The 12,881-nt window shown below is 39.7% G+C and overlaps 1 protein-coding gene across 1 annotated transcript in view; it reads left to right on the forward strand.

Moving 5' to 3' along the window:
* The first annotated feature begins 745 nt into the window (after positions 1-745).
* The window catches only part of USH1C (USH1 protein network component harmonin), a 47,454-nt gene continuing 35,318 nt past the window's right edge, over positions 746-12,881 (forward strand). Inside the window, exons 1-4 of the mRNA XM_058025794.1 lie at positions 746-781; positions 4,944-5,011; positions 6,977-7,120; positions 7,675-7,813. Of these exons, the coding sequence (XP_057881777.1) occupies positions 746-781; positions 4,944-5,011; positions 6,977-7,120; positions 7,675-7,813 (387 nt within the window). The remainder of the gene's footprint in view (positions 782-4,943; positions 5,012-6,976; positions 7,121-7,674; positions 7,814-12,881) is intronic.

A 12,881-nucleotide genomic window follows, 5' to 3' on the forward strand; every position in this document is an offset into this window, starting at 1 on the left:
GAGCAGGTGTTCTCCACTCACTACCCTCCTGATTGAGGAAATGCATGATCTTGAACCACAGTAGGGAAAGTGGGAGAAGAACCAGCTCAAGACAAAATAGTATGGAAGAGAGTAGTCCGAAATAGGTTCCTCTTCAGGTGCACCGAGCTTGATTCTTCTGCAGTTACAGCAGCCACGTCAGAGGCTGTATTTGTAAAAAACAACATTGTGGGAAAGGCTGGGGGAAGTCTGATCTAGACAATGATCCATTAGCTTCACTCTGCTTACCTAAAAACAAAGAAGTTGAGATTATTTGCCGTACAACAATTTATTGAAGCAATTTTTTTCTGCTGGTTTGGGCCTATATTGTTTTTTATTTGATTGTTTTGCTTTTAACCCGGGTGTTTGTGCTTTTATATGCTTTAAAGTTCACATCTTCATGCTTTCCTTAACTATTATTGTTACTGACACGCATGCAGACCTACAAACACAGGAGAGAAATTGGTATGGGAGCCGAGTGCCGTTTGAAAAGAACCAGTCGTACAGATCAGCCCGGGCAGCACACCGCGGGGCAGGGGCCGTGTATGGATGCATGTTTATTTTGGTTTTACTTTCTGGGCCGTTCCGGTAGCGGTGCCCGGCCGCTCGTGCCCCGCGATCGCGGGGATGCCGGAGGCGGCGGCGGGCGCGCCTCTCACGCCCCGGGGCGCGGCCTCGCCCGCGCAGCCGCCCCGCGCAGCGCCCTCAGCGCTCCCGCAGCCGCGCCATGGAGCGCCGCGTCGCCCGCGAGTTCCGGCACAAGGTGAGGCGGCGGGGCCGGCCGGGGCACGGAGGCTGCGGGCGGCACGGCCCCCCCGGCCGGGCACGGCTGTGCCCCGGTGAGCCGCGGAGCAGGGAGGGAGGGAGAAGCTCGGGGACTTGGCACTGCCCTGCCACCGGCGCGAGTGGCAGCCTCCGGGGGCGGGATGGGTTAAAGACCTTAGAAAGAGAGAGAGAGAGAGAGAGAAGAGGAACCTTCCCCAATATACGAGCTTTTCCACGGCTTGGAGCAGTTTGTTTTGTGTTTAGTGCTCCGTTGGAGCCGGTGCCGGGTCCAGGCGCTGGCGGCGCCCGCTCAGCCCTGCGCGCACCCGGCGGGGCTCGGCCCGCTCCGGTTCCACCTTAACATTCCCCGGCGCGGTTGTGCGCCCATGGGCAAACGCGCCTGGTACGCGGAGCCGCTCGGGCTGCCTGGCATGTTGTCGTTTTGTCATTTATCCGGTTAAATAGGTGCTCGGCAGAGCGCAAAATTGTATGAGCGAAGAACGCTCAGAAAGCTCTAATTAAGGAAAGGAGGAGGAAAATAGTTTGCATGTGTAAAAGATGTTTTTGCCAAGCCGCTTAGGACTCTCTCAGATTAAGGTTTTCTGTAGTGCTTTGTGGGGATCGTTTTGTTTAGTGAAGAAAGTTGTGGTTGGTTTGGGGTTTTTTTGGTTTTGTTTTGTTTTATCAGCTAGGACACGCAGTTTCCACAAAGTAATGTAAGGTTTTATAGAAGTGTCTGCCACCTGGTAATAAACACATTAACCAAAGGATTGTTAGGATGAATTAGAGGAAGTGCAAAAAAACCTATATGTCAAATTGGAGTCCAAGAACATTGAGGACCTGAATCATCATGATGACTGTAGACATCGAGCACATTGTTTCTGCCTTGCTCCCTATTACTGTATAACTCAGCAGTGGGTTGTGCAACCTTTCTGTAAAGACTCTTGTTTCTAGGAGGGTGGTTACTGTCGTGAACTTTAAACCTTCTCCCTTTCATTGCTGCTATAATTCATAAATCATTCAAGCCCCACCCCTGACAACGTGAGATGTATTGTCAGTGTTGCTGCAAACAGCTGGGATGCAGGTATCAGTGACAGCTTTATCAGAGCTAGAAGACATTGAAATAGGTATTTTCTTTTTTTTTTATTTTGCATCATCCTGCTTCTAGTGACCTCTGCAGCACCCAGTCTTGGATGCTTACTTTTTCTGTGACATACCAGTGAAGATGCTCACTACAAGATCTAAATTTCCTCAGTTAATGGCAGTTATCTTACTTAACATTTTTTTTCTTAGTTTCTTTTTTCTTAGCAAATATAATCAGTTTCCCTGTCAACCAAGCAGCAATGTAAAATATGCTATATATCCAAACCAGTTTTTCCCTTTCCTTCAATAGTTTTCCAAAATCTGGCTAGCTTAAACAGGACTTCATACTCTTCTTTGAAATCTGGCAGATTAGAATAGTGCTAACATATTGCACTATTGCCATCTGAACTTTTTCCACACCAAAAAAGTGCTTTTTCCTCCTCACAGCTTCTATTCCACTGAATAAACTTAGGTAGACTTCTTGACAGACTTCATTTTTTATGTATGTAGGTGCAGATTGTGTGATGACTTTTTATTCATTTCTGTAAGGGGATAGAATATAAGAACATAAAGATAGTGTAGAAAGTAATCTTACCCCTAAGGAGTTGCAGCTGGGCCAATTAGCAAGGATTAGGAACAGGTCTGACTTTAATAGGCCACAGCTGTAAGCAATGAGAAGAAGATGCTCTAAAAGAGTGGGGTGGGTGAGAGAACTGGGATTAGTGGCTGCTTTGTGAAGGTGGAAGAGTCAGTGCTCTGGGAAACTGCCCATGAGAAACACCAAGAAGGTATGAAACTTTTGCCATAAGGAGACAACAGTATGGAACCCCTACAATAAGATGACAACAAATTTCTATGAAAAACAGAGCAGTGTATGTAGTGAGAAATGGAGCATAATCAACTCTGTATTCTAGGATTATCAATGATACAACTAATATGACGACTCTTTAAATAATCACTGAGGGTGGAAGAGACATCTGAAGGTTGTCTGCCCCGACCCCGTGCTCAGGGCCCTCAAGAGCCAATTGTCCAGGGCTGTGCCCAGATGGTTTTTCTAAAATATGCTTGGTTTAAAAGGTGTGAAATCTCCTATCCCATGACTCTCCAGTAAGTATTTGTTTCTTGAGAAACAGTAAGATCTGTTTCTTGAGAAACAGATCCTAAAATACTTCTGTGATCCAAGTTAAACCATGTCACTGCTAATTTATTTTTTTATATAGTGGAGGGATGATATTTTAGAATTTATGAAATTAGAGTCAGTTTTTAGAAGCTGCTGATAAGTCCAGGTAAAGCATGTGTTCTCAGTAAGATTTAACCCCAAGGAGTTAAAGAATTAGGAAAATGGCAGGAGGTGCAGGTGGCTATGATGCAGTGATAATTGATGAATGGGAAGGCAGCAAGAGGAGAATGACCTATTAGTAGGAGTGGCCCAGGATGATTAACCCAGCTGTAGCATTCTGAATATATTAGAAATCACCTGGGTCTTGGGTTTGGTCAGATGAGAAGGAAGTTGCTGATGTAGCATGAGAAGTGCAGGAGTCAACCAGAAAGACTGAACATTTTGTCAGAAGAAATAGCAGAATTTAGACGGTGCCCTCTGTTTTCTGAGGGGAAATCTGGATGTATCCACCCACAAGCATATTAGGAGAAAAACTGAATGTTGTTAGTCTTTTCTTTCTCTGTCAGGAAAAAGAGATGATGATGGTTTTGCCCTTTGCTGAGTAGGATTAATAAACATTTAATGTTCTTTGTGAGGCACTGATCATACAGTATCTTAGCTGGCATTGGGGATTGAGCTCTGTACTTTACCTGTTAGGGAAGTGAAAAATGGATGCTGGAATTAGTTTTACCTTGAGTTTTACTTTTACAATTAGCCTTGCCTCGAGTCTGTGCACAGTATTGCTGAAGTTTTGATTGCAAACATTTTATTTCCTTTTAAGACAGATTTTATGTGATGTGTGTCAAAATTCACTGTGAATAAATGGTATTCACTGGTATAACTGTAAAGCAATCTTGACCTGCATGTAGCTTTCTGGCCTTTAGGTGTTTTGAAAGTGTCTTTTTCCAGAGGAGACAAGTAACAGAAAACCACCTGAATACGAAGTCTTGCTGGCTTTAGAGAGCCAGGAGGTACAAGTAATAGAAAACCACTGGTATGTGAAGACTTGCTGGCTTTAGAGAGCCAAGTGGGACAAAAGGAATATGAAGCATGTATTTAGTTTAGAACATAATACAAACCATTGCAAACCTGGAAAGAAAGGGCCTTTCTTTAAGTATGCAAATTGCTTCTCAGTCTTCACGTCACAGTAATATTACCCTTTAGGTCAGATGTAAATTGCTTTCCTAAACATCAGGCTTGTCCAGATGTAAAACTGATGTGATGTGACCTTTCACTACAAGTAGGATTAGTGGAGGTCTCACTATCACTGAATATAAATTGAACTCCTCATGTAAGAATTCAAGTTTGGTTTTCTTTTGCTTTAATTTACTGTAATTATCCAACAGCGGGCATAGTAATATGACACTGGTTTAAGTAAAGGTGCTATTAGTGGGGGAGGAAAGAAAAACTAGCAAGTTCTATCAGTTAAGAGCTGGAGCAGAGATGAACAGAGGTGTAGCAGTTTGCATAATGCTATAAGTGAGCTCCTGAAATCGGTGGTTTGGACGACAGCACAGAGATTGTATCTCAGCGCGCTGGTTTTATCTGTGACAGCATGTGCTACATTAATGAGTGGCCAAAAAGGTTTCTGAAGACATTTATTCAGCAGTTCAGTGATTATCAGGTAAGACAAATATGATATTAGTGTAGTAATACTACTGTTGAGGGGAAGTCTAGCATACAGAGTATATCAGGATTCACCACCTTGTCTAATTGTTGTCATACTAATTTTAGAAAGTCTCATTGTAAGTGTGACACTGTGAGGTAATGCTCTGTTGCAAAAACATATTTATCTTTAAAAAATTCTTTTTCCTTAATGAAACTTTTGCTCTGTGGCTTAAGAATCTGTGGAAGTCTCTCATGTTCAGCATTTGGGCTATTAAGTCAGAGATTAATGATAGTGTCCTTGGGTTTTCAGGTCAATCTATTAATTGACAATGAAGCGGAGAAGGATTACCTTTATGATGTGCTGCGGATGTACCACCAGTAAGATCTAGCTTTATATATCTTGGTGTGAAATTTTACTAATATTTTTTAATGTGAAGAATTAATATTCATGATTATTTAAATAGTCTTTCTACGTATTACTAGAAAAGTAATTGAAATAAGAGGTTTTTATCCTGTTTAATGAAATTTGTGGTTTCACAGCATAACCTGCAGGCAAAGAAGCAGCATGTCTGTAATCACTTATAAAGCTACTTTGGTTTTATGACTTGGCAGTTTTTTATAAGAGTTTGGCAGATTCATATCTGGGGGTGTGTGGGGGGAGGCTCCTGCGTGATAAAGCTGTTCTTAGGAAACGGGAAGAGAGCCTTAATAGTAATCATTAATATTTCCAAATAGTGCTTATTTGTTTGATACAAATTTTTTGCTGACATCACTTTACAAAGATTTTTTGAGAACTCTTCTGATCAAAATTTTGCAGCTGTCCTTCACAAAGCTGGAAAAATATACTCAGAATTTTTTTGTCATGTTTAATGACTCTGGCTTATTACAACACAATGGTAAAAAATTGGAAAGGTGATAGGCCTGTTACCAACCCTTCTGCTGAACTGATTTAAACCACAGTTGCCTCAGACTTGTTTTGTTGCAAATTACATCAGCCCATGATCCATTGTTTTTCAGAGAAGATGAGAATATATTTTCCACTGATCATAGGCAAGTGGGTCTCAGAGACATTGTTTCCATTCATATTGATTAAAAGCTTCTCAGCTGAGTGAAATGTATATGTTTCCATCTGATGTTTGTAGTTATGGGGGTATTCAGCTGCATATCTGATTCAGTTTCACTCTGGTCTGTCTAATTGCTTTTCCATTCATAAAGATTGTTGTTTGGAAAGCCAGTTGGTTCAGCAGGTCTGAATTATTTAAAATCTTCTTACAGTTACAAAATTAACAATGCATATGGCAACTTTTCTTCAATTTCCACAACTGCAATGTCTTGGGCAAAATTTTCAATATCTCTGTGAACATATAATGATGATGTATCACTTCCTGGGAATACATTATGAAATACCCTAAGGCAAAAATATGTGCATTTGCTGTTGGAGTTAGCATTTTATTTCTGCTTCACTGTGAATAGTACTTCCAGAAGTATTTGACCTCTAATCCTGTATAGGTATTCCTGATGTGTATTTTCAGTGCCCATACCTCAGGAATATTGCATGCCAGGAAATGTGAATTTAAAGAAAGGGAACAGTAAATAACACAGAAGAAGTTTAACTGAATATTTTATAGGAATAGCTCTGTTGAACCTTAGCTGTTCCTCCACTCCTGCAGCTGTACAACAAAGTATATTTTGTAGATTATAACCATCTCAGTGCTGACGATTTCAAGGAGACCACTTTGCTTAGCTCCCATGAAAGAGATGTTTACAACAGTTTAACTTCTGTAGGTTTTGTGGATTAGTTAATCACCCTTCAAATTTCATTTTGAACAAAAACTGGAACTTAAAGTCTTTCCTCTAGCTGCTGAATATTGGCATATTTTTTTGTCCTGGATTGAAACAATTTGTCAGTACTCTAAGTTCAGGAAAGGAAAGAGCTTGTAGCCTATATTTACTTACAAGGATCCCTAACTAATAAAGAAACAAAAATCCATTAGGCAGGTGGGTCTAATCTGGAAAGTTATTTTCAAATGGTTCCATAAATCTTGTAGATACTCTGAGAATGAAGTTGGAGATGCCGTCTATGAACATGACGTGCACAACCTTAAAATATTAAGTGAATGTATAGAAGACTTCACATGTTTTGAAGCAAATGTTCTTTATTTACAGACGGTTTCCTTTCTCAGGGATTACTGTGCTTTCATCAAACCAGTATCTGCATAAATATCTCTTTTGGTAGCTTGAAAGGACATACACATATTGAAGCCATGAGCACAACAACTTATAAAATGAAACTTTTTGTTGGTGTGTTGTTTACCTGCTTGTTTTGTCACTGTATTTTGACAGGTCTATGAATCTCCCAGTGTTGGTGGGGGACCTAAAACTGGTGATTAATGAACCAAGCAGGCTGCCTCTGTTCGATGCTATCCGCCCACTCATCCCATTAAAGCACCAGGTGGAATATGATCAGCTTACACCCAAACGATCACGGTGAGACAATGCAGAGCAGCAACAAAACAATGCAGCTAACTTAAATAAAAAAACAAGAAATACTGAGTTTACTGAGGTAAATTCAGAGTAAAATATTGTCCATCTGTGTAGATTTGGGCATGGTTATTTTACTTTAGCTATATTTGCTAGAAGTACAGCTACATGTACCGTAACTAAATTGTTTGCCAAGCTACCTGTACTGTACCTAAATTACCTGCTAACTACCTATACTGTACCTAAATTGTTTGCCAAGTGGTTTAATCTAGTAACAGCAAAGTAAAGGAGTCAAAACCAATATTTTCTCATTTTTCTTGAATTTCATAATAGAAAAATCTCATCGCTCTAAACTTCTAAAAGCAGTTTCAGTGATTGAAAATATCTTTTCATATGAATAAACTTGATAGTTTAGCTAACACACATCCATCCAAACTTCAGTGAACTTGCTTTTTATGCCTAAATTATATAAGTGAAAAATAATGTCTAACTTGCATATGAAACATTATTGAGACAAGGTGTTATGCAGCTGAACACTCAAGTGTGTTCCATTTTTGCAGAAAGCTGAAAGAGGTGAGATTGGATCGATTGGATCCTGAAGGGCTCGGATTAAGTGTAAGAGGTGGAGTGGAATTCAGCTGTGGCCTCTTCATCTCTCAGTTAGTTAAAGGAGGGCAGGCAGACAATGCTGGACTTCAGGTAAGAAAATTCTATATTCATGTTAGGTGCTAATTGGTTGTTCTTTAACATTCAGAAGTTGATTTTGCCAAGATGCTCTTTGTCACTTCAAATCGAATTCCTACATGTAAAGTAGTGCCATGGTAAATACCATTATACCAGTGGTGAATCAAGTCATTAAAAATGTTTATTTTGCTGTTCTTAATTATATGTAAGCCTTCTTTTTTTCTTGTTTGGGATATGCTAATTTTTGAAGGCTTAAAGTTTTCCTGGAATGCTTATACTTCATGAGTAGCAACAGTTATATGTAAGCAGATGGGAAGAAGGATTTCTAGACTGTAGAAGAATGCTTTACGTTCCTACGTTTTGATTAAATGTAGAACAGAACATATAAATGCTAAGTGTTAATTCCATCTTGCATAGATATCATTTGTGTAATGAAATATTTACTTGAACTTTATGTATAGATTGTGGGGGTTTTGGTCTATGCAATAAAATAAATAACTCATTTTTTACTATTCCCAGTATCCTCTTTACTGCATAGAATTGCACTTTCTGTGATTGAATTTTGGATACATGAAGTTGCCAACAAGATTGGCAAAAATAATTATGTGTAGAAACACTGCAATACTCATGTAATTTGCATTAATAATGTTTTGGGTGTTTGGTTTCTTTTTGAATGTGGCATTGCTTAGTGAAGAGAGAAGTAAGAAATTGCTGTGGCAAATGTCTGCATCTTTCTATCAGACTTTGAATCTGATAAGGTGTACTAAAGGTATTTCTGAATACGAATTTCTGAATATGAATTTCTGACTGGAAAGGCTAATATAATATATATAATATGCCTGGCTACTTTTAATTTGTCAAGTCTGAATATCTACTGCAAGTATTGATGGCTAAGGATTGTGTTTAACACTAGTCCAAAATATATTAGACTAGTATGATTCATTAATTTTAATTAAGTTTAATTAAGCTAGCATGTTTTTGTAGATATGCTTCAATATTACCTCACAAATCTCTTAAATGAAAAAATAAAAATAGATATCAACAAAGCAGATGAAGTTAGGTTTCCCTATTTGTGTCACTCATGCTGAAAGCTTTCTAGAATTTAAACTGTTTCTGTTTCATGTATGTGCATGCCCTTCTGTTTGTGCATTCCTACCTATATATCCCATCCACAACCACCTTTGAATTGGTTCCATCTTCTGTCAGCCTGCTCTGCACAGGTGCATGACTAGCATGTGTGACAGGTGCATCCAGGGGGATGCTTTACAAACTCCTTGGAACAAAACCACGAGTTTTGTGTGTAGTTAGAACTGAGAGGGTGTTGTAGCTCAGCACAAACCTTGTGCTCTATGTGTGCTCAGCCTAATTTAAGCATGGGATTTGCCAATGGGCAACTGCAGAAAAGGACATTGATGGACCCTCTCAGTTTGCACTACAAAGGTTGATGTATCTCATCTTCTGCATGACACAGCAAGAATGGGAAGTGTAGACAAGGGAGTTGTTCCTGGGCTGTGGGGAGCTCAGTAGGAGAGATTGCCTCTGCTTCCTTGCTCGACTGCTAGAAACTTGAGAAAAAGATCAAGACCAGTCCCTTATTTGGCTTTTGTAGACATCTTCTGGAAAATATTGGAAGGCACTAATGATGCTGATGAATAAAGGACTTACTAGCCACTGCCTTAAATACATTGTAATACATTGGTGTTAAGGCTGTGTTGCAGCTCTGCATCTCTGCTTCTTTCACACTAACATTTTGACACCATCACTGCATAAGGAGTGATGTTCAGCTGTTGTGCTCTTATTAGGATGTCAGTTTTCTTGCTTTCTCTGTACACAAAAAGGCCCCTTGGCTTTCTGTGACCAGGGTCGTTGTTGGACATGTTGGTGTCAGTCAGGGGGTTTGTAAAGGATCTTTGGGCTGGAGCGTGTGGACTCTCTTGCAAATCAGGACATTGTTAGGGTTTAGCTGACAAAGTAGGGACAATAAGGGGGAAGAATGCTTGACACTGACTCTGAACTTGTTAGGGATTATATGAATTCATATGGGCAGGTGGTGCTTTGCAGCTCCTGTAACTGCCTGGCTTCTGGTTTTTGATACGTGGTGTTAAAGCTCAGCCTAAAGTGCCTGGATAAAAGGTGGCACTAGGCACTTTCTGAACCTCACTGAATAACAAGACCTGACAGGCAGCCCATTGTTCTAAATTGCTGTCTCACAGTAAAGCCAACTGCTTCTGAAATTTCACCCACCTGATTTATTTAACAAAATCTCTACACATTTTCGATCCCAAAAATGCAGTCTGAGAAAGGTATAATGATTTTCTATTATACCATCAGTTTTACATCCTGCAGCTTTTAAAATTTCCAGTTCAAATTGCATGTTTTTTCTCGAGGTACTTTCCAAGTTACATTAAAATGACCAAATAATAATGAAAGTTCTCTGTGATACTTGTAGGTTTGACCCTTTTTGGACTACAGTTTCTCTAAAAGGTGCAAGTGTTTTGTCCTTCCATTAAGAAACGGACTTCATCTCCCCCACCCCCCCACTGCTTTTTGATACTTGTATGTGAGGATTCTGCTGAATACAAAGAGATTGGTGTGAATGATGAAAGTGGTAGCAGTATACAAAATGGGAAATTTGAAACAGTTGATGTTATTATATGAAGCCCTTCCATTTCCTAGAAGCACTAAATATTATATTTCTCATGTTAAAAGTTAGAAATAATAGGCATTTTACTTGAGAAAAAGTTAGGTTTGCATCTTTTTTCTAAAGTCTGTCATCTCTTGGTTGGATAGGGAAAGGGGAAACTGTGATATAATACCAAAATAATTGTTACTGTTCTACTCTGCTCAGTCCCACAGACTTTTATCTCTACAGCTCTGATTCATTAGCTTGGTATACAGTGATACCTGTACGAAAGTAACAAAATACATGAAAACAGCTATTAATTACTCCAATATTAGATACCATTGTTCAGGAAAAGCTGTTCGAGTATCCTAAAGAGAAGCAGTTTGCTGTATGTTTGTAGGTCTTCTGTAGTTCAGCCTAGATAAATAGGGTTATTTGTAAACCAACCTCAGTTATTGTCTGTCAGCAATACAAATGTCATTACGTTGAGTGAAGGGTGTTGAGTTTGAGAAATAAGATGACAGTCCAGTGGAGGAGAGTATTAAAAATACCTGTATGGGAAAAGTTTATTCCCATACTGGAGGGAAAATAAAATATGCTCTTGTGTGCATTTATAATTTTGCAAGTGCTTCTTGGGGAGATGAGAATAGATTTGACTCAGTGAATGCTGATATCCTCAGAACGGTGTGAGTTCTGCTGGTGCAGAAACCCCAGGATGGCACTGTCATTTGCAGCCCTGAAACTGGGGCTTTCTGTGTGTTAAGGCATGGCAGCCAATAACAGGATGAGAGGTTACCCTTTTAAAGACTCAGGTTTGCGCAAACCCAGGCTCCATGCTGTGTTAGAGTCTGCATGATGTGGAAGATGTGATTAAAGGGGGGATCTTGAACTAAAAGAGAACCAAACAAAAAGCCCACCCTCCCCCTCTGCCACATACGTAAAATCAACAGAAGATGGATAGGGTGGATGGATGTGGTTTGGAATGTTTGGAACTGTTAGTTGGTTAAGCGAGGGACAGCAGGACCTGTCAGGGATGTAACTATAAACTGCAGACCTCATGTGCTCTTCTGGTCTGATTCTGTATTTTACCACAGGTTGTATCTTCAAAGGCCTTCATTACTGACCTGTTTCTGCTGTTACTAAAGATCATTTTAAAAATCTGACTGTCAAGCTCTTAGGAGTGCAGGCCATTGCCGTGGACGAGATATTTTTGGATGCCCAGCAGAGGGAGTGGATGTCCCACTGGTCAGGAGCTAGGGACCACAGTCCTGCTTTGCCTCTGTGACTGTGTTCCTTTCTGCAGGACAGTTTTCTTTGCTTTTGTAGCCTTCTGATGCTGTGTTGTGTCAGACAAAAATCCTCAGCTTCAGTGGAAAGTGGGACCATGAGCAATCCTGGTATAGTGGACATGTTAATGTTTTGTGTAGTGTTGCACAGCATGAGACACTTCCCAGAAGAATTAGAAAAGCTTGTGAAAGAAATAAGGAAGATAGATTCATGGGGTTTTCTGTTTGTGGGGTTTTTTTTGATTTGTCAGATCCCAGTAGGAAGATTCAAGGAATCTTTACAATATGAAAAAAGGCAGAAGGTGATAGCAACCCTAATGTCCTGTCACACAATGTCTTATCTTTTTGTGTGTTAAGATGTCTAGAACATAGGCTATGTTGAGGAATTTCTACTTCCAATTCCACTCAATCCTCTCATATAAAAGGAAAGCACAGAGCCTCTCATAAAGTAATTGTAGGGTTTTTTTAAAAAGAGCTTGATGATGCATTCCACCTAAATTTTCTTGAATAAAAATATCAAAAATATTGTTTCTTTAGCTTTGCTGAAAACTGAAGTCAGCCTAATGCAGATACCAGCATGGAAAACTTAAGCCTAAAGTGGACTTTGGAAGCTTGACACTTGAGTCTTTAAATGGAACATTTTAGGCAATCATTAACTGGGGATAATGCTGCCATGAAACCAGACACATTTGTGAGGAGGCACCCAAAGTTTCATTGACTGAGAATAAAATCCCATGCTGTTGGTGTTAATGAGAAAAGTCTCATCAAATACATTTGTCATAAAAAATATTCACAATAGTTGAGAGGAAATGCTTCTGGAAAGACCTAAAGAATTTGGCTTTGTCCATGTGGAGATCAGAGGTATAAGATGATATGGTGGATGGTTTAAGGTAATTTCATGGTAATCATTTGTATATTTTACTGTGCAGTGGATTGATCTGCATTGATAATGGAAGAAATCATGCACTAATTTTCATACAGCTACATCACGTGGTTCACATCAAGTAAAAGTTTTTGTTTATGGTGCTCCAGCCAGGACCTGGAATTTTTCATTGTAATATTGGGCAGATAATAAGGCACTACCTAAAATGAAGTAGGCAATGTCTTCATCACTGATTCCTTCTCAGCCTGGCTGGGTAAAAGGATCATTGGGCAGAGTTCATAAAAACTTGGA

The sequence above is a fragment of the Melospiza georgiana genome, chromosome 6, assembly GCF_028018845.1.
Source record: "Melospiza georgiana isolate bMelGeo1 chromosome 6, bMelGeo1.pri, whole genome shotgun sequence".
Classification (NCBI taxonomy): domain Eukaryota; kingdom Metazoa; phylum Chordata; class Aves; order Passeriformes; family Passerellidae; genus Melospiza; species Melospiza georgiana.